Source organism: Cupressus sempervirens, chromosome 8 (genome assembly GCF_028749045.1).
Source record: "Cupressus sempervirens isolate cs-2001-9-10 chromosome 8, ASM2874904v1, whole genome shotgun sequence".
Taxonomy (NCBI): Eukaryota; Viridiplantae; Streptophyta; class Pinopsida; order Cupressales; family Cupressaceae; genus Cupressus; species Cupressus sempervirens.
In genome coordinates, this window is record NC_143125.1 from 135,452,376 (window position 1) to 135,479,134 (window position 26,759).

At 37.4% G+C, this 26,759-nt stretch overlaps 1 protein-coding gene across 4 annotated transcripts in view; it reads left to right on the forward strand.

Annotated features, from left to right (window-relative positions):
* Positions 1-26,759, forward strand: part of LOC149541921 (callose synthase 9-like) — a 185,758-nt gene that overhangs the window by 52,647 nt on the left and 106,352 nt on the right. For all 4 annotated transcript variants that reach the window (XM_089796976.1, XM_089796977.1, XM_089796978.1 and 1 more), the window contains exons 14-18: positions 8,397-8,510; positions 8,785-8,887; positions 9,058-9,181; positions 9,326-9,515; positions 9,605-9,657. In XM_089796976.1, the coding sequence (XP_089653102.1) occupies positions 8,397-8,510; positions 8,785-8,887; positions 9,058-9,181; positions 9,326-9,515; positions 9,605-9,657 (584 nt within the window). The remainder of the gene's footprint in view (positions 1-8,396; positions 8,511-8,784; positions 8,888-9,057; positions 9,182-9,325; positions 9,516-9,604; positions 9,658-26,759) is intronic.

Consider the following 26,759-nt stretch of genomic DNA (forward strand, 5'->3'; position numbering starts at 1 on the left):
GTATGCCACGGTGCTGAATAGTATCTCATCTAGAGAGCTTGATAGGAAATTTTTCTTGGCCAGGGGCGAGGCAGGGTTTCAGACAGACTATCAGACCATGGACCATATCTTGACACTACGAGCTATTATTAAGGAGGCCTGACACTGCTCAACGAAAGTCTACTGCTATTTTGTAGACTTTCGTAAGGCTTTTGATTCCACCCCCTACTTAGAGACATTGGGATTTTTGAGATATTATTGATTGCTATCATGAGGCTCTATAAGAATGTTTTCGGCAGATTTAGGACTCTTGAGGGTTGGGTTTTCCGATCCTATCCAGAGCACGATTGGGGTGAAGTAGAGCTTTCCTCTCTCACCCATCTTGTTTGGCTTTTATATCAATGAGCTTGAGACCCTTTTGAGAGATTCCTCGCTCCTCGGTGATGGCAACTACCTACACCAAGTTTTGATCTCCATTCTCTTTGCCAATAATGTGGTGCTTTTGACCTCCTCTCCAGGGAATCTTTAGAGATTTTTCGATGGGCTTGCATCCTTTTGCGACTTGCACCAACTTTTTGTGAACCTAAGTAAGACTCGGGTCATGTTCTTCAACTGCTTGAAGACTTCAATTCTCCATTTTTACTTTCAGGGCCAGAAGATTAAGATTGCTTCTTCATATACTTACCTCAAAGTTAAGTTCTCATCTTCAATTTGAGATTTGCTATCCAACCTAGGATTTGTAAAGGGTTGGGCTCCCTTGCTATGTTGGAGAGAGAGTGCTTTAGACATCTCTTATAAGACACTATGTCTAAGTTGTCTCTCATGAACTCCTTAGTCAGGCCGACCGTGCTTTATGGTTCTGTGGTGTGGGTCCCTCCCTCCTTGATTCAGATTGGATTTTGATCAAGTGTGTACAAACGCTTCTCCTCCGGTGTATTATTAGATGTCATTGGTCTACCCCGTACAATATTTGTAATAACCCTCAACTGGTGATAGCCTAATTAAACATTAGTTTCTTTCACAATTCATCAGTTTGGCATTTCAACAAATATTTGGCATGTAGCTCTTATAATACTTTGATTTATATTTCAATCTTGTGAACTTCATTGAAATTTGCAATATAATAATAACATGCCACTTTCAAATGCTAGCCAATAATATGCCCAAAAAATTAGAATTACAATACTGGAGGAAATACCAAACTATTACTATGGTGCAACTATAATATTGGATTATCAATTAACTGCAAATTCCACAACATACATAGCTAATACACATAACATCTATTGAACATTGAGCATTAATTGATTATATTCAATGATGAACCTAAGGGTGATAATCTCAGCCTCCCAAAATGCTGCCAATCAAGCAACTGGGCACTTAGAGTTCGGAATTACAAACAACCCAAATTGCAGTAAATTCTAGCGCCTCCAAAGCCCTCAAATTCTAGGTGTCTATTGCAGATATAGCAAACTATAAACACCAAACCCAAAATTGCACCATGTAATAGAGCCCAGTTGTCAAACGCAAGCTTGATAAAGTCAGATCGTAGATACATATAGCAGATTGCAGGGCTTGAATGCTACTCACAGGTTAATGGAGAATGTTCAATATTCAATTTGCAGGGGTGACGGATTAACAACAGGAAATTCTCTTGATTCGCATATAATTTCCTTCAGCACTAATTTGTCCTTCCAAAGCAACAGGAAAATACAAACATGGAAGACAATTGAATTAGAATGTAATGTCCCCATTTTTAGTAGGGTCTTGCAGTTGGCTTGGTCAATTCACCATCACGACCCTTGTGAGTTGACAGTGAGATTTTGAGGGTCTCAGTTGTGGAGTTATAGGCTTTTCAGCAGCCTATGGTGTGTTTTGGTTCCATTTAAGGTATGTACTATTTATAGTAAGTCCGATGAGCTCAAATGAGTTAGAAGAGTAGAGTGATGCTCTCAGTTTTTGTTTGGGGCTTCTGTTTTGGGCTCCAAGAATCTTGGAGGGAGCGGTGATTTATAGTTGATCACCTAGTTAGGTTCATTCATCGTCTTTAATCATCAAGATCACTTTGTTGTTGTCAGATTTTGATTTTGATGCTTCTTCAATTGTTTTCGCAAGACAGGTGAATTATTATTATTATTCATCTAAATACACTGAGGTTGCTATTTTTGTTGGTCACCTTAGTATCATAGCTCTTTGGAACCAGGACAAAAAAATTTAAATCGTGGGAACAAGAAACAATGGACTTGTGTTTTTGAATATTATGTTATGGTGGAAAAGGTCATTTTTGAAGCCAAAAGCAATTAATAAATTAAATTATAATGACACTTTATTATATTTTTAATGTTGTGTTGGGGAAGCTTCTTAAGTGAAGTGCATTTGGGAAAGTTGTGCCACTTTGAAGATTATAAATATGAGGCCATTTGATGAGAAAGACATCCAATTAATTATTTGATTTTGTTGCCTGTGAAGAATTTCCTGAATTGTTTTCCTTTGCCCTTGTTGAGGTATAAGCATTTGGTAATCTTGCTTGGAGGCTGATTCTCCTTAAATTATCTATGCAATTGCAGCTGAGGTATTGCAATTGTTTTCCTCTCTATTGTGGCATACTGTTTATGAAAAGTTGGAGTTTTTTGTTATTGGTGGAATTGGGAAAGTCATTGTGCATGTTTTCAGCTGCTGTTTTATTATCTATAGCAGTGTTTTGATATTTCTTGGCCCTATTATTGCTTCTTCGAGGTTGGAGACTTTTCCTTTCCAACGTGCATAACAAAAGACTTGCAGTTTACTTGAAAGGGTTTGCGAATGAAATAAGAGCAGGCCGCATTTGAATTTAGAGGCCTGCGTTCTGATTGTTGAAAGGCTTCTATGAATAGGTTCAAGATCTATTTGGTGTAATTCTCTATTTTCAGCACTGATGAATTGTTGCAGCATATTGTCTGAAGCACAGTAAATTAATAAATAAAATCAGAATTTGTTGTGAGCCATTTGTTGTTTCAGATTTAAATGTGCAAATTCACACGGCAGATTTATATACCAGTGCTTGACATTTATTTGAGCAATGTATAAGGCTAAGGTTAACTGAATTTGTGAATAATTGTTACATTTTTCAATACTGTCTTTTGGAATTATAAATACCATATATTCAGTGATAATTGGATTGTTTGCCAAGTGTTTGTTGAAATGTCAAATGTTTGAATAAGTGGTATTGTTAGAGCCATAACCGAACAGGGTTATTACATAGAATAATTCTCAAACTTAATTGCAATACCTCAGCTGTGGAAAAACACACTCAACTTCAAATCCTTATACTTCAGCAAGGGCAGAGAAATCCATTAACTTGGAAAACTCACGGAGACAACAAAAGCAAATAAGATAACCAAATAATTGGATGCTTTTCTTATCAAATGGGCTCATATTTATAATCTCCCAGTGACACAAGTTTCCTAAATACAACTTCACTTAAGAAGCTTCGTCAAGACAATATCATTTTATAACATGCCATTAATATAATTTATTAGTATCTTTTGGCTCCCAAAAATGATCCTTTGAACCATATCATGAAATTCTTACAGGTGAGGCCATTGTTTCTTGTGCTCAACATTTATAACTTTTCAATTCGGTTCCAATGAGCTATGACACTTAGGTGGCCAATAAACAATACCAACAAAAGTAGCAACCTCAGCATATTTAGATGAATAATAATAATTCACTTTTCTTGCGAAAATGACTAAAGAGGCATCAAAATCGAAATTTGACAACACCGAAGTGATCCTAATTAAGAAAGACAATGGATGAACTGGATGGGGTACTTACTATAAATAGATGCTCCGCCCAAGATTCTTGGAGCCCAAATCAAAAGCTTGAAATGAAAACTAAGAGCATCACTCAACTCGTCTAACTCAATTGAGCTCATCGGAACCAACTGTTGACTTACTATAAATAGCAAGTCCCTAACACGAAGCCAAAACACACCATAGGTTGCTGGAAAGACTATAACCCCACAATTGAGCCCCTTAAATGAATAATCAGCTCACGAGGGTTGCGATGGTGAAATAACCAATTCAACTGCAAGAACCTGTTAAAAATGGGGACATTACAGTATTATTCTTGTCGAGTTTGGGCCCATTGCTTCAGACATGGAGCCATCTTCGATCTGATATAGTTTCTTCACCATCTCCGTGATTTTGCGGACTCTATGGATGGCCGTCGTTGTTACTCTTACTTGACTTATTGCTCTTATGTTGTTGTCATTGACTCAGACACTGCTATTAGGGCTTGTTGTTGGTACGCCCAAGTTGCCACTCTCTGTAGATTGATTGGGATTGATATCGATCTTCCCCCCATTCCAGTTCTCCTTGGAACCTTCGGCTCACCTCCTTCCCTCACAACAGAAGTTGAACGGGAATGTCAGGCTTGACATTTAGAGATGATACATCTTCATGACCTAGAGTAACCCCCCAGGTGGGTTGTGACTGCGGATGAGGTTCAATGTTGAGCACTTTCTTGAAATACAAGATGAGATTATCACATACCTACACTAGTTGTCTCTATGTTGGAGCCATACCATATGGATCTCCTTGGGATCCTTCTGTGTTGGTTCGCACAAACTTCGTATTCAAACTGATCACCACATTGATAGAGAGGACATGATTTGTTGGTTGTGCACTTCGGTTGAGATGGAAACTAAGATCCACTTCATTTTTTCGGTGCCTCATCTATTATGAGATTAGAGGGAGATTCTATTGTTTATTTGGAGAGTGTCGGTCGCCTCCTCCTTCAGATTCATAGACTAGAGGTGTCTCACACTTTACCTCCGGGAGGTGACGTAGCTCTGTGATCACACTTTGTAGGCCCTCTTTCCTCGGAGTTAGGCCTTCGATCAGCTTATCACTGCCTTTTCCTTTGTCCTACCTCTTGCATGCGGGGTAAAATGGCCGCCCAACACTCTTGCCACCTGCCACTCCAGATCTATGAGACCTTGCAGCGGGCTCACTCGGGAGTGCCACTCTAGCAATTTTTAGTGATGTGTTAGGGCTCTTGGTCACCCTGGATAGTATCCTTCGTGCTGGAATTCTTTTCTCCGAGGAAGGGCCCCTAGTCCCGGCTCTTGGTCTCCTTTCTCACTTTCTTTCATTTCTTTTCTTGTTAGCTATTGGTGTTCTCCTTGTCAGTCACCGTTTGGCGCTCCTATTGTCTATTGTCTCCTTGGTTGAACGCTTTCAGTCCCTAAGACCCTTTTGGTGGTCTCTTGTTGGACATTAATAAACTTATCTTGTCTTATCTTACCTTATCAACAAAATCTTCCCAAAAATCTTCTAATTTTGGTACATGGATATATTGGGTGGACCCATAGAAATTCTGTCTGACATATTCCTTTCTTTGAAAATTGGTCCTTGTAGGTAAAGAGCAGAAACCAAAATAGCAGACTTAGCATTAAAAATGGGATAGACCCATGGGAAAAGAGTATCCTTTCTTTCTCATCTAAACATATTTAATAGTTACAAAGGCCATTGGGCAACAAAGCTCTAGGAAAGCTAGATAATCTGAGACATACCTGGGCAATTTCAAGGGTGCCTTCTCATAGCCTTGGACTTTCAAATATGGAAAGCTTCTGAATTGTATATAAAAACTTCCATATCTCTGCACCAGGACATTGGCCTCCTCGGAGAGTCTTTTCTTAGGACAACTGTCAATAACTCTTGTGAGCGTCATTAAAAAGCATCATGAACACGGGAAAAAACTGTGACTCCTTTCTGTAACTGAGGAAAACAATTCTGGCAGGGGCACCGTTTGTGATATTACCCTCTTGCATTACGCCTGACTAAGATGTTTAGCAGCAGAAAGTACATAGAATGGTGCAAGGAATAAACAAAATCACCTTTATTTTTCAAATGTTACAGGTTGCTAATTCAAGGAATCACTTATCAAGTTTACCCAGTTAATCTGATTCTTGTCATCACAGATAGTAAGAGCAAAGAGACAGATCCATTCCTTCAAATATTCAGAATCAGGCCAACTAACTAAACGACACTACAGAACAATGATATCTGTGATTAATGGTGTTGAATTTGAAGGGTTTGATCAGTAGTTTTTATTCAGATTGTTTGTAAAGAATAAAGTAACAGCTTATAACCCATATCGTAACCAAAAGACCAGCATTTGGGAGTTCTTGATAGCAGCCACACTCTTATAGAGGACCACGTGAGATAATTTAGAGTGATGTCTAGTGTTTCAGGTGGCTTGTGTGGGGTTTGCAACAGCAGATTTGGCATAGACGTAGCTGTCTAGAGGAAATCCTCCCATGGTGGCAACTTGCTAATCAATTTGGATTGAAAATTCAAGGCTGTGTTTCATATCAGGTTCTTTCAGTATTAATCATTCATCTCTTAGTTTCAGTAATTGTAATTGTTGAATACAAGTCTGAGTATTTGTTACAGCCTATAAGGCAATAGTATGTGCACAATTACATTGCAGAAAGTAAGTCTTTATTAGCAAATAAAGAGCTTCAGATTTACCATGTATTGTAGCATGTTTGTCAAGTATTTGACAAAATGCCATGTTGAATATTAAGCAAGTATATCCTAGTTGGGGATATTACAACTTCTATGTTTGGATCATCTTCAATAATTTCCATGATTGATTTACATTCCTTATATATGTATAATCTTATGAAGTCTAACTATGACAGAGTTTAGTGTTTTTAAAAAAAATGTCTCAATATGTTAGTGCAGCACAGAATGTAGTAAATGTGGAATAGAGCCACCTTTTAAATTTGAGGGGGAAGCTCTATTGAGACCTGAAACTAATCTAAATCTTTGGTTTTGAGTAATATGTACGAGCTATTTACAATTTGTGTAGGTTGTTGTTTTGGTAAAGGGTGAGGCAAAGTAAACAAAACTAAAGATTTGTCTCTTTGGGTTTACCCAGGGCAAAGTACTAGAACACATTTACATTCAAGATGAGGAATTTTTATCGTCTTCAATTGAACATAAACCTTTCAACAGCTACCATGGTTATCGTATACATTTTTAAAAAACACATCTTAACGTTTGCACCTATCTTCTAGGCATTCATACTGTTTAAATTTGCCTATTTTAGTGCAACACAAAATATAATTGATGTGTCATAGAACCACCTTCCAAATTTGAATGGGAAGCTATTTTGAGACCTATAACTAAAGTTGAACTTCAATTTGAACAGTATTTACTAGCTATCTACAATAAATGTAGGTTTTTTTGTTGAGGTTGAGGAAAAATGAACAAAAACAAAGGTATACCCCTTTGGATTCACCTAGGATTAAACAGATTTGATGTCGAGAAGTTTTTATGCTTTTTGATTAGAAGTAAACCCTACAACAACTACCATGCTTAAAATATACATTGTATAATATTTGTAAATATTTACACCCATACAGTTTATAATATGTGCATCAACATTTTTTAACTGTCAAATAAACATTCATAGTAAATTTAGTAAATGTGTAGTAGAATCACCTTTCAAATTTGAAGGGGAAGCTCTATTGGGACCTAAAACTAAACTAAAATCATAGTTTGAACAATATATACTAGCTATTTACAATCTGTACAGGTGTTTTTCTGTTTAGTTCGAGGTAAAGTGAACAAAACTAAAGTTCTTTACTTGGAAATGCTTTTTATAACCGATCTTGCATATGTAAAGGTTTCATTATAAAAAGAATGTTGCATAAGCTAAGGTTCCGATTTCCAGTAATGTTAAATGCTAGACACAACTATTCTTTTGCTTGAAGTGGCCTATGGTAGTTTTGCTTGACAGTTAGGACTTTTGAATATTAGCACTGAGAGAATTTTAATGATATAATTAATCATGTTTCCCCCTTTTAATGAAGTTTCCTTCTTCACTTTTAATATCCCAAAAAGTAGGAGGACAAACTAAGAATCTTGAAAAGCTTTTCTTGATAATTCAAAATATAGAGATTATATTCTAGGTATCAAACTGTAGTACAATGCCTTGAGTATTCTATAATGGAATGGTAGAGGATGAATATAATGTTATTTATATGATGCATCAGTCTGAAGCTGCACCAGACATTACTCATTACCAGTGCAGTTCTATTAGTGCCAAACCCAAATTTTTATGTGAGGATGTAAAAGCACAATTTCTAAATTATTATGTATAACTCGATGGTATAGATATATAAATCGAAATTAAGGAGCACCAGAATAGTTGTGCCAACATTGTTTTCTTGCACTTGAAAGAGGTTATTTTTACTTCCTATCATGCTACTTCTGTTGCAGGTCATTTGTTGTGTTAAGTGTGATTAAAATATAATTTTGGTGAAAACAGTTCTAGCCGTTAATTGTAGTCGAAAATAGTAACAAATAGGTTTTACTTCTTTGAATTTTTTAATGTAATATTTTACCTCTTTGATCCTTGTGCAGGTCTTGAGACAAAATCAACGAACAGGAAAAACATGCTTTGTGGAACATAGGACATTCTTTCATCTGTATCATAGCTTTCATCGGTTATGGATCTTCTTAGTTATGGTCTTCCAGGTTTGGGAATTTTGTTTCTGAGGTCAATTTTCTTTTTATGTTATCCAATAATCTGTTTTGTGTTTGTCCTATTTCTAATTTAATCCTGGTATAGAATAATATTGGTGTCCCATCTCTGTTTACAAATAATCTTTTTTTTTTTTTCAAATAATTTTTTTCATGTTTGATCATCTTAGTGAGCTATATTTCAATGTTTCTAATGTTTACAGATTCAGTTTGCCTATTTGAGGCAACAAAGTTTTTAATTTTCAGCTTTGGCTTGAATGCTTTATAGGGTTTGACCATTATTGCTTTCCACAAAGGAAAATTTAACTCGCATACAATAAAGGATCTTCTTAGCCTTGGACCAACATTTCTTGTGATGAAGTTTATAGAAAGTAAGGGAGACTTTAACCAATAGTACCCTTAATTAATATTTTTTAACCATGAAATACACACTTCGAGCATTTATTTGGGTTTGTTGTGAATCAGGGTAGGATTGTGCTCTTTTCTGTATCAGGGGTGTTTGAAATGCACTGTTATTCATCTCTAATAGTTGGTGATACAGGTATTCTTGACATTTTGATGATGTATGGAGCATATGCTACTACCCGTAGCCTTGCTGTTTCTAGGATTTTTCTGCGTTTTGTCTGGTTTGGAGTATTTTCAGGGATCCTTACTTATCTTTATGTGTAAGTGTTACATTTGCTTTGTGCTCTAGCAGATATTTCATTCAGAGTAAATTGCTGAGTAATCTTAATATTTTTCACCATTTTTTCAATTATTATGTAGAATCACAGACCATAGTAACAGTTCTAGAACAATTCAACATGCAGGAAAGGGCTTCAGGATGGAAGTGGGTCAGCTATAAATTCTTTCTTCTTCAAAGCATATATTTTTATGTTAGGAGTGTATGCTTCTGCGCTTATTTTTGTGAGCTTCCTTTTGCGAATCCCTGCTTGCCGGATGATCACAAACAAATGCGACCAATGGTCAATTGTTAGATTCATGAAGTGGATGCGTCAGGTAGAGGAATATATAATATTTCTTTGCTAGGAACTTTGGCAATGGAAGTTAGATTGTTAATTTATAGCAAATTTTTTGCTTGATTTAAGGAACACTATTATATTGGACGGGGTCTGTATGAGAGGACAAGTGACTTCCTCAGGTATGCGTGCATCCTAGCTCCAACCAGAATTCTGAGTATATGATAAACATAGTTTATTCTGTCTTCGGTTTTGAGGAGAAATGTTCTTAATATTAAACTCTATGTCATATTTCCTGATATGGTTTTGTGAGGAGGAGAATATTGTTATTCAATACATCAAGAAAGCTTTCATCTTCGAATGACATTATTATACCAGTGGTTATTTCCAAGGTTTCTATTCCTAGTTCAGGCTCAGGTTTGACTTCTCGGGTACAGTTCCATGTTTGGGTAAAAGTTCTTTTGGGGGTTGGGTTTGTCTATACAAAAACATATAAAAATAAAAATCTGTACATATATGCAACAGTAATTAAGTAAAAAGTACACCACTGGGCTAATAGTCAAATAATATAGAAAACTACACCACCATATAAACAGTCATGATAATTTGATATATATATATATTAAAGTTTTAGTTCAAATAACATAGCAAAATGCACTACCATAATAATGTTTTCGTTAAAAAATAATAATGTCAGTTATCAACAATCAACCATCAGTGATCAAATATCATATGGGTCATCGCTATGGTAAATTAGAACCACAAATAGTGTCATTGGCAGTGGTAGTGGCACCGGCTTGGCAGCAGTACTAGCACTTTTAGTCTAATGATTGCTAGGTGGACCATAGTCACCATCAACTCTAAGTGCAGCAAGCTGGAAAACTAAAACATCTAATTCACAGCATGCTCTGGCTTCTGTGTGAGGAGCTGCAAGTTTGAATGGACAAACACCAAGTCCTCCACCTTTTGTCTCGTACTCTATTACACTTTATTGAGCGGGTGAAGGAGTATGTGCTCAAATTCCTCTCAAGTGAAGTTGAGGGACAAAGCAAAAATGCGACTTCACTCAACTGTATGAGCTGTTATATTGTGCTCTGCAATGAGGACAAATCAAAGTATAACATCCTCCACAAGGAAGTTGTTCTACCATTTCCACATATTTGCAAAGGGGAGAGAGCCTGAGTCTGTTTTAAGTGGGGTTAGCTCCTAGAGCTAGAAGCACCTGTCCCTTTAATACCTAACGCAAGTAATTTTATAAACAACAGGTACAAAGCTACAAATCAAAGCCGAAAAAATAGAAAACCCAAAATAATAGACCTCATTTAACTATGCAAACAAATGCAAAGAGAAACAAAAACAAACAAAACCCCTATCTCTCTTGTTTAAATCTTCGTCTGCAATGATCCATCTTCAACTCTTTGTGAAACAAGAAGAAAAAAAGATTGCTCAACTAAGTAGCACAATGTTTTTGGTTTTCACTCTATGGAGCATAAATGAAATAGGTTTCAACTTTTTGTTCACTTACAAGGTTGGGCTCAAAATTCTCTTTTTGCAAAAGAAAAGAACACTGGAATAAAAGACAAGTATTTCCTGCATTAGACAGACATAGTGGGAGCAAATTCACTTTGGGCCAGTGCTCAGGACCTTTATGGGCTTATGCTTATAAGAACATGTCATGAGCTAGGACAACATAAGATTATGACAGCTCTCATTATCATATGGCTTGTTACACAAAAAAAAGTGCCCTGTGTAAACTTGGCAACCTATTTATGAATAAATTATAGAAATTAACTGGCTAGGGAAATAAATCCATTCCCACCAACATCTGGTAGACAATTTGATTGAGAGGCTGGAATGATCCAAGCTAGGAGCATTTGGATTCTCAAGGCTTTGAATTTTCATATGATATTGGGCAATGTTACAGGATGAATTATTTTGAGTCTCATTTACTTTGAACAATCTGCGCAATGTTACAGGATGAATTATTTTTAGCTGTTTAAATAAATCTTGATTTCTTTTGGATTCTTCAATAGTCTTAATAAGATAATGTTTGAGAATCACCTAGAACATCTAATAGAATATCTAATCATTTCTTTAAAACCTCGATCAAATCCACCATATTAGTCCTTCCTATTAGGATATAATGTTTAAACATGGCCAACACTATTTAAATTTAAAAAGACAACCTATATAAGCATGGCTCTTTGAACCAAACTCTGGACTCTGTTCTTCAATATTTGATATTTCCCTCTCTATATTGACGACAACAAAGTTCACAACAGTTGGACAGATTTAGTAGCTACCTCCCCTCTGAATTCGTATGAGGTACAACTCCCCTGTTGGATATTTAGTAAATCCTTAAAGTTAACACACAATCTTGTTTTTAACCAGAAAACAACCAAAGGCAACCTAACGCATTCTTAGATGAGCAGTCATCAACAAATGATTACAAGGAATGGTAATTAATCAAGAAAACACAAAGTTCTTCCTGTGTTCGAACATTCATAGATTTCTTAGAAGATAACAGTGATGTTCAGATCATATAATTACTGATTAGCAAAGGCCAAAATCAGTCAAAGAGTTCAAATGAAAGTTTCCAAAGGAACTTTCTGCAATTAAATCTCAAACATGCCGTTTCAAATTAATCCTATGGTCCATCACATACTAGATACCAAATCATTTCCATTATCACCATCAAAAAGAGAACATTTGGTTATATACTAACAAAGAGCAAAAACCATTGTGTCTTCCTTTCTTTATCGTCTAACCCCTAAACAATCTTTCATATCTATCTTAAATAGTTTACGTCAGAGGGGTCTCCCTGAAAACCCAACCCCCTCGATAGTTAGCAAAAGCGGTTATAAAATTAAAAAAGTTCATAGCAGGAAACATGTCCCCTGAGTTCAAAAGTATTTAAAACATATATAAAAAGACCCATTAAGTTGGTGAACCATGGGTTTCGTTTCCAACTTGTTCTTCGTCACCACTTGCATCTCGCGCTAGCTTCAATCTGCAATAGACACCCACAAACTCATGAAACACACTTGAGTTGGCGGTCCTTAGGCTCAACAATCATGTCTTCCACATGCCGCGATCCCATTTCATTATGTTGAGTTGTCCTGTATATTTTGGTATGTGGTCCATACAAAAAGTCAACATGGACTTAATTTGTGCTAGCTTTGTTAAATTTGCAAGAGTGAGTTTGACTATTTCCTTGGTCATTTTAAATCAGTTTCAAAAGATTTGAACAAAGCTTCGATATCATAATTTCCTGCATCAAATTCAATCACACTGCTTGGGCTTACTATTTGCATATCTTTGGTAAATCTAGTGTACATACGTTTGATTTTAGTTTAAATACTATGAGCATTGGTGATAATAGACCTATAAATTGAGCATCTCTAGGTCATGTTTCCCTTTATCACATACAATATACCAGAATCTACTGTCTTGAAAGGGTGCTCAGCTAAAAATTTTTGTAGACCATATTGTTCCACATTGGAAATTTGTATCACCACAGCTGACTATTTGCCCTCCTCCGTTTCCCAGGCGAGAATTTGTGCCCGTACCTCATTTAGTAAAGCATCATCTTCATTAAAGATAGTTGCACATTGCTGGAGAAATTCTTTACCTTTTTGGATCACACCATCTATCCATTCATCTACAGCAGCCACGTAGACCTTGCCTCGTTGAACCTGGTTCAACATCTTTTTACTATTTGGTGACGTTGGTTCAAAGCTTTGGGGTGCCTGTGTCAAGGGCAAAACACTAGAACTATCGAGGGAGTCAATATGCTCAGCCATCGCATTAGTTACCTGCTTCAGTTCTTTCTTCTCCTTTGCATTTTTTGGGATTGAATTAGCATATGCTAAGTGGACTCACTTAACCAATGCTCTTTAGTTTCTCTATTTAACACTCCCAGACCTACCCTTGTCATCTCAAAATATCCAACGTTCAAATTTGTGGAAGTACCTTTGGGCTTATACAGGGCAACCTCTGTTGTTACCTCCCTTGTTTTGGTATTCATTACCAAGCGAGCAAGGTTTTTCATTCTTTTAGGTTTTGGATCCTTAGCAAAATATTTCTTTGCCATGTTCCTTGTAGGTACAGAGACCATAATGAAACTTCTTTTCTTATTAACAAAATTGGTCAAAGAATTTGGTATCATTGAAGAAGGTTCAGCCCCTATTGGATCTTTGATGTGCGTAGTTAATGAATCTAGAACATGTGAAACGCTATCCTAGGTGGTCTCCATTGATCCTTCACTTTGCTCTTGATTGGCGTCAAGATCTATTTTAGTTTGTTGAGCACGGCCATATGACTTTGTTTCCTGAACCTTGACTTGGACTGAGTACTTTGTACCACAGGTTAGTTTTGAACCGTCTCAACAACTACCTTCAAACCCTTTTAATCACCTGCATAATTAGTGGAAAAGATTGTATTAGCACCGGAGGAAGAAGGGGATTCTTGGGTTTGAGACTGAGATGTTCCTTTTTTCCTCTTATGTTGAATCCATGTTTTGGTCTATTCAATAACACTATTAGTTCTCTGCATTATATCATCCATTTCAGGTTCAGACCAATCAATAGGAGGTATGGGGTGATCTTGGTGCTTCAGGTATTCAGGTTCAACAACTCTTGAACCATACTCTTGTTCTCCCTTTAGATTCAGTTTTAACTTGAGACCGAAACCTTTGACGACAACATCCTGGAATGACTCCTTCTTTGAACTTCTCTTTCATTAAGGCAATCCTCACAATGATCCCCCCCCTCTAGAATTCTCCCAGTAAATCCTTTATTGTCGAATCCTTGTCTAGCTTCATAGAATTTGAAATTAAAAGCACTCAAATCAATTCCGATATTAATAGCATCCTCCAGGTTTTTGCATGAAAGATTGTCAATTCTTACTGGAAACAAATTGTCCTTATTATCTTCAAGTAAAAATTTCACTGTTACCACTGCCAGCAGACGATAGACTTCAGCTAGAATTAAACAATCCAGAGGAAATCTAGGTAACCTTAAGGGTTCTTCATCGAATCCTCCTACCCTGGGGAACTGGATGAACATACTGCGGTCCACTTGTACCTTTCTGTAAACGTCATAAACCTTTTTGTAAGCTGTTAGTTTAAAGCATAGTTTACCTAGGAAAACATCATGAACCTTTAAAAGGTTAGTTTAAAGCATAGTTTACCTAGGAAAACATCATGAACCTTTCTGTAAGTTGTCAGTTCTTGGCTTTTCTGTAGGTAAGGGCAATAGTTATATAAGAAGATTTCATCATTGCAAGGTTTATGTGGCAAATGGGTGAGATCCTGATTACAGGACAAACAATTGGTGAGGTATGAAGACATGAAGAAATTTTTCTTTATGGTTTGTGTTAGTTTCAGCTGATCCCTCAAAGAACTTGCTGTAATTTCAGCCCAATCCAGATATTGTTTTCCGTTCAAAATAATATCAATAAAGTGATTCATCCAATCTTCAAAAAGGTATACTTTAGGTGAACCTTTAATTCTATGCATCATGACCACTAAATCATGAATGTTAGGCTTCGTATGATCTTTATTTAAACCCTTTGGCAGTTGTGAATCTCCTTATAGAACTTTTCAGTCCAATGATGGGCTATGACAAAATGATTCTTCTCAGAATTATCATTGAACTTGGAATAAGACTAGGTAAGAGTAAAATCAGCAAAGGTTGCATGCAGTATTTTGAACACAGAGGTGATGGTGTCTCGTTTTACAGAAAGCAAAATGCTTCCATCATTTCTCCTAATGCATCGAGACCTAATGTCATAGTGTTTCATGCATTCTTAAACTAGTTCAGGGTTGATAAATGACTAAGGGAAAGCCGCGGCTTGTAATATCCCACTATCCATGATTTCACCCATGAATTTAGCCTCCACATTTGACTGAATTTTATCAGAAACCTCATCTATGTTAACCTCCTAAAAGTCCGTATCAGTTAACAACGGACTCTTGCAGTCCATACTAGTATAATTACCAAAGAAGTGTAGGGAGGATTTCATTTTTCCCAATTCTTGAAGGAAATCACAATACTCAACTATACCCAAAGAGAAATTTGCTGAGAACTGGAAACTTAAACTGAGAAAACATCAGAAAATCACCTTTGAACTTGCATAAGTAATTCTTCTAAACCTTTTGAATCGCCTAACCTATGTATCTCCATAGCTAATATTCAAAATGAAAATAAACTCACCTTTAAGGACGAGTCTCTTTAAGGGATGTGAATAATTAATCAATGCGAAGGATAGATTTTGGTAGGATTTACTTGTCTGGCAATTTGGTACGACAATTCTCTTTACAATAATTGCCATAAATGAACATCCTTTCATCCTTACAACTTTTTGCCCCATCATGATTACCTTGCCACATGTTATCCTTGTCATTTTCTTGAGCCTTATTTTGCGGGAGCTTTCCATTTAATTATTTCAAATAAACTGAACCGCATCATGATCACCTTCTTTTTTATCGTTAATCAATGCGTTGTCTTTTGTTCGTTTACATCATTTGGAGGTACGCGGGGTCCACTTTCACATTTACTATGTTCTGCCTTCATCGGCATTGATGCTTATTTGTACTGGGTTACACTTGTCCTTTGGGAGAGTGCTCTTGAAATGCCGAACCATTTTGAACCAGTTTGAACCAGTTTGAACCAGGTTCAAATAGGTTCAAAAGTTTCAAAGGTTTGATAGTTCAAAAAGTTTAAAAGTTTAGAACTTAGAACAAGTTCCAACTAACAGCAAGCAAAAGGAAAGATCTAGCTTTAGGACACCTTGCATGCTATGTACTTGGGCAGACTTTGGGCTAAAGGGAAGATCAAACCAAAGGTTCCAAAGGGAATGGACACCGAAATAAAGGCGAGTCTCCGAAAAATACACTTACTAACATTGGCTCTGATTGGGGATTGGGTTTCAAAGAAACATAGAGAACTCAGGAATCTGGTCAACATTGAGAGAGAACAAGGAAAAGAAAGTTAAATCAAAACACTACAAAATGAAGCAAAACAACAAATAGGAAACTGAAAAACTGAAAAGGGGAAAATATGTACAATGAGGGCTGATCTTTAAATTAGAATTTATAAAGTTTTAGATCTTGTCCATTATAAGTAAATGGTAAGATCTCTCCATTCGGGTACGTCAGTTCAAATGCGTTTGAGCCAACTTCTTCTTGTATTACAAAGGGTTCTTTCTGTAGTGATTCAAATTTACCATGAGCTCGTTTAGGTTCTCTATGTTTATTCCATAATAGGACTTTATTGCCCTTCATGAACTTCCTTGGTTTTGCTCTCTTGTCAAATATCCTTCTAACCTTCAGTTGATGTTCTATAATATAATCAACTTTTTTTTCCCCTTCTTCCTCTAACTTGGTGAGGTACAAAATTCTCTTTTCTAAAGAACTTTGAAATTGCTCATCTTCTACAACTAACTGCAGTTTTGTTGATGCCAACTCTAAACGTAATGAGACCTGAGCACCCACGCCATAGACTAACTCAAATGGAGCCATACTAATTGCCTTTTTGGATTGGTTCGGTCTACCCAAAGTGCTTCATATAGTTTCTTATGCCAAGTCTTAGCATTGTCACTTACCAACTTCTTTATAATGGACACTAAGTTTTTGTTAGTCGATTTTGCCTGTCCATTACCTTGAGGGAAGTAATCTGAAGAGTGAGATAAAAAGATGCCATGATCATAAGAGAATGTTGTCAATTCTTGAGATGAAAAGTATGTGGAATTATCATTGACTATCTTTTGAGGTACCCCGTAGCAAACCAATATAAATTCCTTTGGAAAATCAAATCACTTGAGAACTGCTTCCTTTGGTGGGAATCGCTTCGACCCATTTGGTAAAATGGTCGGTCCCTATCAATATATATGAATGTCTTGCACTTGAGGCTGGGTTTATTGGGCCTACAAAATCCAAAACCCATTGTTTATAAAGGCTCATCAAGCACAATAGGTTTCAAGGGTAGTGTGGCCAACTAAGGTTTTCCCATAAAAAGTTTGCATTTTTCACAAATTTTCACATATGTGTAACTATCTCAAAACATTCTACGCCAATAAAAACAATTACTCAAGATCTTAAATGCTGTGACAATAGATAATAAATGCCCTTTGCATGAATCATCATGAAAAGTTTTGATAAGTTCTTTGTGTTGAAATCTGTCCATGCATCTCAGTAAGGTTTGATCCATGCCCTTTTTATACAGAATTCCGCGAGCAATAACATATTTACTTGCTCTAAGCCTCAAGTTCCTTTTTTCACGAGGTGTCAAATTTTAAGGGCATTCCTCATAAGTTAAATAATGTGCTACATTAGAGATCCAGGGGTTAGTAAGGTTCACTAGAAGAGTTATAGGTCCAATATTTGCAGTGCTTTCAAGTAAATTCTCATTTTCAGCCATTAACTTACAAAGTCCTCGACCATTTACTAACTTAGTTGGTTTCGAGGTGAGATCATACTCCTGAATTTTGCCACCCAAGAACCTCCTTTATTTACCTCGACTTCTTGTTGAGTGAGAATTCTTTTGACCACTGCGTCAGGAACATACGTTGTTGAATGAGAATGGAGGATATAGTATCTAAAATGTTTAACTTACTTTACTATAGCATACGTTTGTTTCTCTATGAGTGAGTACTTAAGTTCTTGCTTCTTTAATGGGGTACTCGTGAAAGCCATAGGTGCCTCTTCTCTATGATCATTCTTTTGAATCAAAATACCTGAGAGAGTATGTTATGACGCATAGCAGTATATGACAAAATCCTTCTTATAGCTTGGGCTAACTAGCATGGGCGCTATAGCTATAGCAACTTTGATCTCATTAAATGCTTTCTTACCTTCTTCGTTCCATTTAAAATGATTCTTTTCATTCATCATATCAATTATATGTTTAGTGATCTCTGAAAACTCAGGAATAAAAGCCTTTAAAAAGTTTACCTTGCCAAAGAAAGATTTCATTCCACTTCTGTTTGTAGGCAATTTCAATTGTTGGATAGCTCTCACTCTTTCCGGGTCTAAGCTTTTGCATTCTTTTTTAACAATGTGTCCCAAGAGTTTTCCTTCTTAAACAAAGAAGATTGATTTCTTAGTGTTGAGAGATATGTTGTGTTCTTTGCATCTTTGCAATACTACCCGTAAATCTCAAAGCTGATGTTTCCTTTGTCTTGAGAACACGGTGAGATCATCAAGGTACACTACTATGATCTTGTTCCTCAAATCCCGAAAAGTGGAATTCATAGCTCTTTGAAATGTTGCTCGTGCATTAATCAGGCCAAAAGGCATCCTGCCATAAGCATAGGTTCCCCAAGGGGTTATAAAGGCTGTTTATGTTGATTTTAGAACTTGCTACAGTCTGGAGAACATGTTCCATTGCGAGAAGGGCATAATTTTCTTTGTTGCTAGCCTGATTGAGATTACGAAAATCTACACTGATTCTAATTTCCTCATTTTTCTTACGCACTGGAACAATATTAGCTATCCAAGTAGAATGGTGGATTGGATAAATTATCCTTGCCTTCAACATTTTATACACATCTTTCATTATGGCTTTTGATACTTAGGGATTATAATTTCTCAATTTCTATTGAAATTATTGCATTTGGTTTTGGGGGAATATGATATCTAAAACGTCCATCTCTGAAGCTCCTGAGATCTTCATACCCCTAGCCAAATACATCTCGGTACTCAAGTAGAAAATCTCTTAGCTTGCTTCTTTCAATCGGAGAATAGGATTTGTTTATTGATATCCATTTTGGTTCAAGATCAGTGCCAACATTTACCTAGTCATATTCTTTAGCTGTTTCAGAGTGTACTGGCCTTTTACTTGTTGGACTATCATCTCTGTTAGCAAACAAATGTTCTAAAGAAACCAGACCCTTTGGGCTTTTTTCCCCTTTAATTGAGCTACCTCATCTTCATCAACATTCAAATTAGTCGCTGATTCCCTGCAAAAATTATGAGAACCTTCAAAATATAAGTTAGAGAGACACCCAACACATGCTAGAAACTCTTCAATTTGATCATTATTATTGAAAACCTGTGAGTGATCCACATTATCTGGGATGCTCGGGCGACATATAATTTCAATCCTATAGGTATATGTTTTGGTATCAGGATGAGGTAAAACTAAAAGAAGTGATGCTGAAACTGGCAGAGAACTAGCACGTGTATTGATACTTCTGAGAATAGCATTAATTGGAAACACGTTAAGAAATTCAACTCATCCCACATGTGGTTTGTATAATGCCTTAACCTTGCATTCTTTACTGCATACAAATTTGTGACTTGATTCACTATGAGCTCGGCATCTCCTCTTGCTACCAAATACTTGATTCCTTTGAGTTTTGCTTCTTGCAAACCAAGTAATAAAGCTTCGTACTCTGCAATGTTATTATTATTTTTGAAATCAAGCTTAAAAGAGAAAGGGAAGAGGTCACCCTATGGGGATATTAATACTACACCATCACCTGATCCAGTACTTGAAGGACTCCCATCGAATTCCGTTGTCCTTAATTCTGCAATCTCTGCATTTGGACTTGCTAAGGGTTGAGCTTCTTCACCTGGTAACATTACTTAATTTCCAAAAAACGACATTCATGATCCAAAATTTGAGCATTGGGTTTTCAGAAGGGAAAACAATATATTTACTTTTAGGCACAGGCTGCAGTTCTATCTTATTGTTTCCCACAGGAATAACAGCCTTTGACCAGTCCATTTTTATTTCACGTCCCATGTCTTTACAAAAGGTTCTACTGAGCAACATGCCGTAGCTTGCTTTAATATCAACAACCAAAATAGTTAGCTTCAACCTCTTATCTGGGCAGGTGGCCAGAACTGCTTGTGCATCTTACATTTGGCCTATTAAAGGTACTTGCTTCCCATCCATTATATAACACCTACTAAAAGTCTTAGTGAGGGTAAGACCTAAAGCTTTTGCAACCATTGATGGTCTGATGTTATCCTAGGCCCCAGAATCTATAATGCAATTGCTCAATTTTCTACCATTGAGCAAAAGAGACACATAAAAGGGATTTGGCTTATTCTCCTGTGTGTCAGCTTCTAGGACTTTTGATGTTTGAGGAATTCCAAATGACTCAGGAGACTCTTCGAATACAAAAATAAGAGTTTGAATAGGAGATGAAGTTTCTTCGTAATTATTTGTATGGGATGTTGAACAACTTTCTTCCTTTATATATTTGACCAATTTGTGTAATTCTCCTAGGTTTGACTTCAGACATTCAGCGGTAGAAATGGTTACCTTAGAGGTCTTGCAGAATTCAATAATGTCAAAAAGGGAGGAATGAACAGGACTTGCTAGATCTTTCTGTTGATTATTAATGTCGGTAACCTCAAGGGTTCTTCATCGAATCCTCCTACCTTGGGGAACTGGATGAACATACTGCAGTCCACTTGTATGAATTGCAAAGTTTCCGAAAAGACCCTTTCTTCCTCTCTAACCGCCAGTTCAAAGCTGTAATATCCCCTTCCGAATATTATCCCAAAACCTGTGATATAAAAGTACAGATTTATATCCGAACAGTAAACCAGTATCCAATATAAATTCCAGAATTTAAACCGATTTCTAACCAGCACATTTGCATACAAGAAACTCAGAAATAATTATTTTATTTCTTCGATATTGAGAAGTTTATACATAACCAGCAGACTATTACAAATAACTGTCCAATAACATTACTGTATTATACAACAACAATACAATAACATGCAACAATCCCAATAATCCAATCTTATAAATAGTTAAGACAGTCAGATTGGAAATATAAATTGAACCTATGAGAAGGCTAGGTTTGCGTCCAACCTTCACTGCTTCTTCAAGGGTTTGATTCTTAGAAGAAGTAACCAGCAACTGTTTCCAGCTCCCAGATTAATATTTGCTTCGAATATTATAATCCTTCCTGTCCCTTTATAACTTTTTCCAAAGTGATGCACACTCTTTCAAGCAATGTGGGATAAAGCACCTTTTTCGTCCTTTAGTCACTTAAGTGAACATAGTAACTTTTTAAAATAAAGTGACAAGTTAAATGACTTTAATAATCACTTAGTCAGGAAACCACATAATCATCAGGCATTAAAATAGCTGACCAAATGAACTCAGATAATCACATGCAATAGCTTGTTGGAAAGCTCTGGGCGAGATGCTTCTAAACCAACATTGAGGTACTGAAAAATACTGCGCTCTATTTACTTACTAAAAATAGTAAGTATTTGGACAACCTGCCAAACTGCTCTGATGGGTCTGAAATTGGAACTGCCTAGGCCAAACCTCGAACTAAACCCTGCAAAGGACCTTTCCGCCCCTGAAACCTAGGTGAAGCGAGCTAGCACACAGAATTATAATGTCCCAGAAAAAGGGGACATTACAAAGCCTCCCCTCAAAGATTGCTTGCCCTCAAGCAATCCGCTCATACCTGCGGAAACCAAATACCGGATCCCATACTTGCCTTAAGAAAGAGATTCTACTCCTTAGTCGATGTAGCTTAGCATGCATCATCCCAAATCCCGAATGGCTAAGCAGTACAATAGGAATCGATGTGCCAAATAACTGAATGCTAGGATCCGAAATCTCACCATCAAGGTACACAAACTGCCATGTTTTGCTGCTCTGATTGCCAAAACCCTCAGCCAGCATAAGGGCCTCACTCCATGAGTGACTCTGTGAGTCTCGACTATCAAGTGAAGATGGGAGCTCAACAATATACCAATATCTACCCCAAGATGATAACAACTAAACTCTCCTCCTAGCTCCCCGATGAAAAGCAATACTTAGGGGTACTCCACTTGGATCTTAAGTGAGGACTCGTGCACTATCTGAGATACCACTGACCAGTTCCTGAAATATCTGTACAACTGTATCCCTGTACCACTCCTGTAATATTTGTTCCGATGTCAACAATAGCTCCGACCAATTCAACTCCACCACCATATCACTCTGGCGAAAGAGGAGTAGTCCTAATCTTTGGAACTCTAATACATCAAAAAGTTGAAACACACAGATCATAATCATGTGTCTATGTAGTAACACAGCATAATCCGCCAGATGTAAGATACTAATATCACCTGAATCCCTGATCAACCAATACATCGTGTCAAACCTGTCGCCACTTGGATCCCAAAACAATCGAACCCCACATCCATTCGCCATATAGAGGTAAAAATATGTGGTAGCGTCTACAACACAACATCTCTCTACGGCTCCCACTAAACTCCCATGGATGTGATAACTAACCAAACCATCATGCCAACTAACACCATAGTCGTCCTGTAACCATGTACCCATAAGAGAACTTTGTGACATAGAAGTAGCAAACCATGTTGGATACATATCAACATGATGTATAACCGACAGCTTTCCCTGCAAGTAATCCCCCACAAAAAGTTGAGTTGGATGCTTGCATCCACTAATCCCACCTTCCGAAGATGGTGAATACCCATCCCACAAAGGATGATATAAGTTTGGAACCAACCCACACCGATGCATCATCAAGTGCTTCGTGCATGGGTCAAAAGAAAAATGATGAGCAGTCCTCACTGTGTATTCGCGGTAAAATGCTCCAACCTCTGTCAATGGCTCATCACTAAAAACACCTGAATCACGTAGCTGATCCCTCTGACTCTGAAAATCAACAAGCCGGCATCCAATATCAGCTGCATGGAATGAAGTTATAGATTTGCTTCCAAGAGATGGAAACAAATCAACATGAGAGCTATACTCCCAACTAGGTAACACTTTGCGAATGCCCTGTATGGATGATGGAGTAGCGCTGTGTACTACCACACAACTCTCAGAAGAATCCACCATTGTGACACAAGAGCTACCAGTAAATTGTCCTGTATCAATTGTCATGGCACTAACCTTAGGAGAACTCGATACAACTAGTGGTTCCCTGCTGTTCAACACCAAGGTACTCATCCCAGCTGAAATATCTGTGATAGATGTAACCACATCCCCCCTACAACCCGTGGATATAAGATCCTTATCAACTGCCTCTGTATGTAATTGTACTATATCTGCAGCGGTTGGAGACTGTGCCAAACTCAACTCCTCTGTAAGCTTCTCGATTTGTAATTGTGACTCTTGAAGGGCCAACTGGGCACTTTGCAACGAGTCCAATGTCACATCAAGCTCATGAGTGAGCTTACCAATCTTCTCCTCATTTCCCTGCAATGCAACATAACAAATGTGATCCCATTTGAGAAGAAAATCTCTATCTGCAAGTAGTTGTAGGTAATTTTGTTTCATCATTCCAATCGCTTCTCGGAGTGCATGTATCTTTGCAAGGGAGAAAACACTATCACCATGCTCATCTGCCAAAGGAGTACTCCAACCATAGGTGGCCAACATTTGACGAGCAACATCAAAATGCTTAATAGTTGTGGCAACCATTCTATCATTAACCTTCAATTGGCTTGCTAAATGATGATCCCCTTGTGACAAAACATTTCCACACAAATCTTCTGATTTGTCATCTGCCCTGTGATATGAGGCTGAATCAATGTCACTCACCATATGATAAGCAACATCGTGTATGCTATCGTCTAGACACTCCTCAATATCTAGGGTTCTATTGCCATGCACCTCATAGGTTGATTCAACTGGTGAGGTAGAAGCTGCTGATATAACAGTATCTTCATGCACTTCCACTTCCAAGGTAACTATGTGTCCATCCATATCATGATCTTGGGATTTATTGTCATCAAATGAATTTTCTGATTTGTTTTCTAAGGTCTGATTTTTGCTCTCCATAAAGTCAGCTGTATGATGGTCACTAACTGTTGGGATTTCATCATAGAGGCTTCTAGATGCTATAGAGTCTTCTTGTTCCTCTTTCTCTTCGCTTTGTGATGCAGTCCTCTTAATAATGGAAACCATACGTCGTGCCACTTTGTCTAGTTTTGCAAGGTCTGAAATCAATCCATTCATCCTTTTCTGATTTTCATCCAACCTTTTCAAATTTTGTTTAAGCTTCTCCATATTCCGGTCCCACTGGTTCTGGGTACTTGAAGTCAACATGATTAACTAACTAATTTAATGTCCAGTTCACTGTAATAAACTTCCCAATTCTGTATTACCAATGACTTGCTCAGTAATTGAATGATTGTTCATAAACTCCTGCTCAATAAATTATCAGAATTATCATCAAACTATATCTGCTCCTTGTGGCGGCAACCTTTATATTGTCGTCCAGTTGGTTCTTGCTGTAGGTATCATTTGCCTTTACACAGAAACCACAAAGAGTCTTCAGCTTGAATACTGTCCTGTACAGCCCTGAGTGAGGTTTTGCTGATCCGCCACATCTATACTGTGCTTTCAGTTTTGGAGAATGCTTAAGATTCTGATTTGCTGAAATAAAGCAGAAGCAGAAAGCTCACGGCCTTCACTACAAAAGACAAGCTGTTTAAGTGGGAGTGTTTTATTGCTACAGCTGCCAGAGGATCAACTAGGAGAGATTTTCCCTTTTGCCAGCAACCCCGATGATGGTGTTTTGTAATATTCTCAGCGAATACTGGTCAAAACAATAACTGTAATATTCTCCAAAAACACTATAATATTCTATACCCTGCTGTATGTTTATTATCTGTGTGTTCAACTAGGAGGAATTTTGTCAAATGGTTTTCCAGAAAACTGTATTGTTTCAGTATAACTGTAATACATGAAGTAGATGGTGCATATTCAACTAAAGAGTAGGGAAGACTGTTTCCTCGCAGTAGAAACCAATGATACTCAAAAATCTCATCAAATCAGTTGGTTATACATCCAAAGATACACTTCCATGAACTAGTTGCAGGCAAAACATTTTGACAAACAGTTGTCTGACAATCATTAACAGTGGACATTTCCTTATCGGGATTTACAATAGCAAATAATATCCCTGAACACAAAGCTAATACAAAATCTATTGATTCACAACTGTCACAATGCATGAATAACCTGACACTTTGGTGACTTACCCGGAATGCTCCTGCTGACAGTAATACATATATTCCTTCCTTGCCAACCATGGCTCCTGTCCACGCAAACAAGGTGACATTGCTGGTGTTTGAATGTTGAATGCAGTGTAGTGACCGTGCGCTGCCAGTTCCTATCTTCCCGTGCAAAATAATCCCGACCTGCGTGGGCGTGACTGGCGGGTATGCGAGTTAACCAAGAGTGGTTGCTGGTTGGATAAAACCACACACCTTCTAAACGCGGAAATTGTTTGACGCCCTACAAACCCATTGCCGCTTGTTCAACCCGAAGTCACTCCCTCCTAATAGCCTGCGTGCACTTCTTACTTCCTGTCCTGTGGCTTCCTGAGGCGTGTTACACTTCCTAGCTACTGTGGGTTTCAGAGATTCAAATCACCTCGAACTTGGACGTCACTTCTCTTCTAACGCGGCTGAGCTCTTTGTTGGTAAAAGGGCCGAACTTCCACTAACCCCGTATACACCTGACGCCGCTGATATCCCCTTGGCCACGCAGACTGTGGGTTGCCTAGAGCCTGTGTCTTTGTTTGTTGTGCCTTCCAGCGTGATTGAGGGGGGGTCTGGTCGTGTGTTGAAGAGGTCAGGTTAACGTCTTTAGTCTCAACGAACTTGGTGCCGACCAACAACAATTTAATCCCTTCCTTCCTGTTACTTCCTTTTGTATTTGCGTAAGACAATGACCCAGATCTGTATACAAAAATCCACTACGTCTGCTCTTTTCAAGAAAATGTGATTTGACTGTAGCTTGCTGGAAGTTCGTAGTAGCTTACCTTAGATGATTAGATTTATTAAGATATCCTCAAAAAAAAATCTATTTCTAATGTGTTTCAGCAAGATAAATGATCTCAAAGCTTACTGTCACAAATTAATTACCCCTTCCATGGAAAGTCTTTCATTAAATTAATCCCAAAAACTTTTGTTCATGTGTGGACTATTAAACCTTTAACATCCGTACCTTGCTAGCCTAGCAATATCACTACTGGCAAATCTCCATGAGCCATTGATAGCCTCCAATGTCATACGCTTCAAACAAAGTTCACAAATATCAATGATCAAAAGAGAATATCATTCGTAAATCTGTTTTAAAACTTTCACATCTTCTTGAATTTTGACTTCATAAAATACTTGTTTTAATGCCTTCTGCGATTTAATTGCTGATAAAATCTCACGGGCTAGCAGGATGCATGGCTCTGATACCACTGTAATGTCCCCTTCTAGATATTATCCCAAAACTCGTGATATAAAAGTACAGATTTATATCCAAACAGTAAACCAGTATCCAAT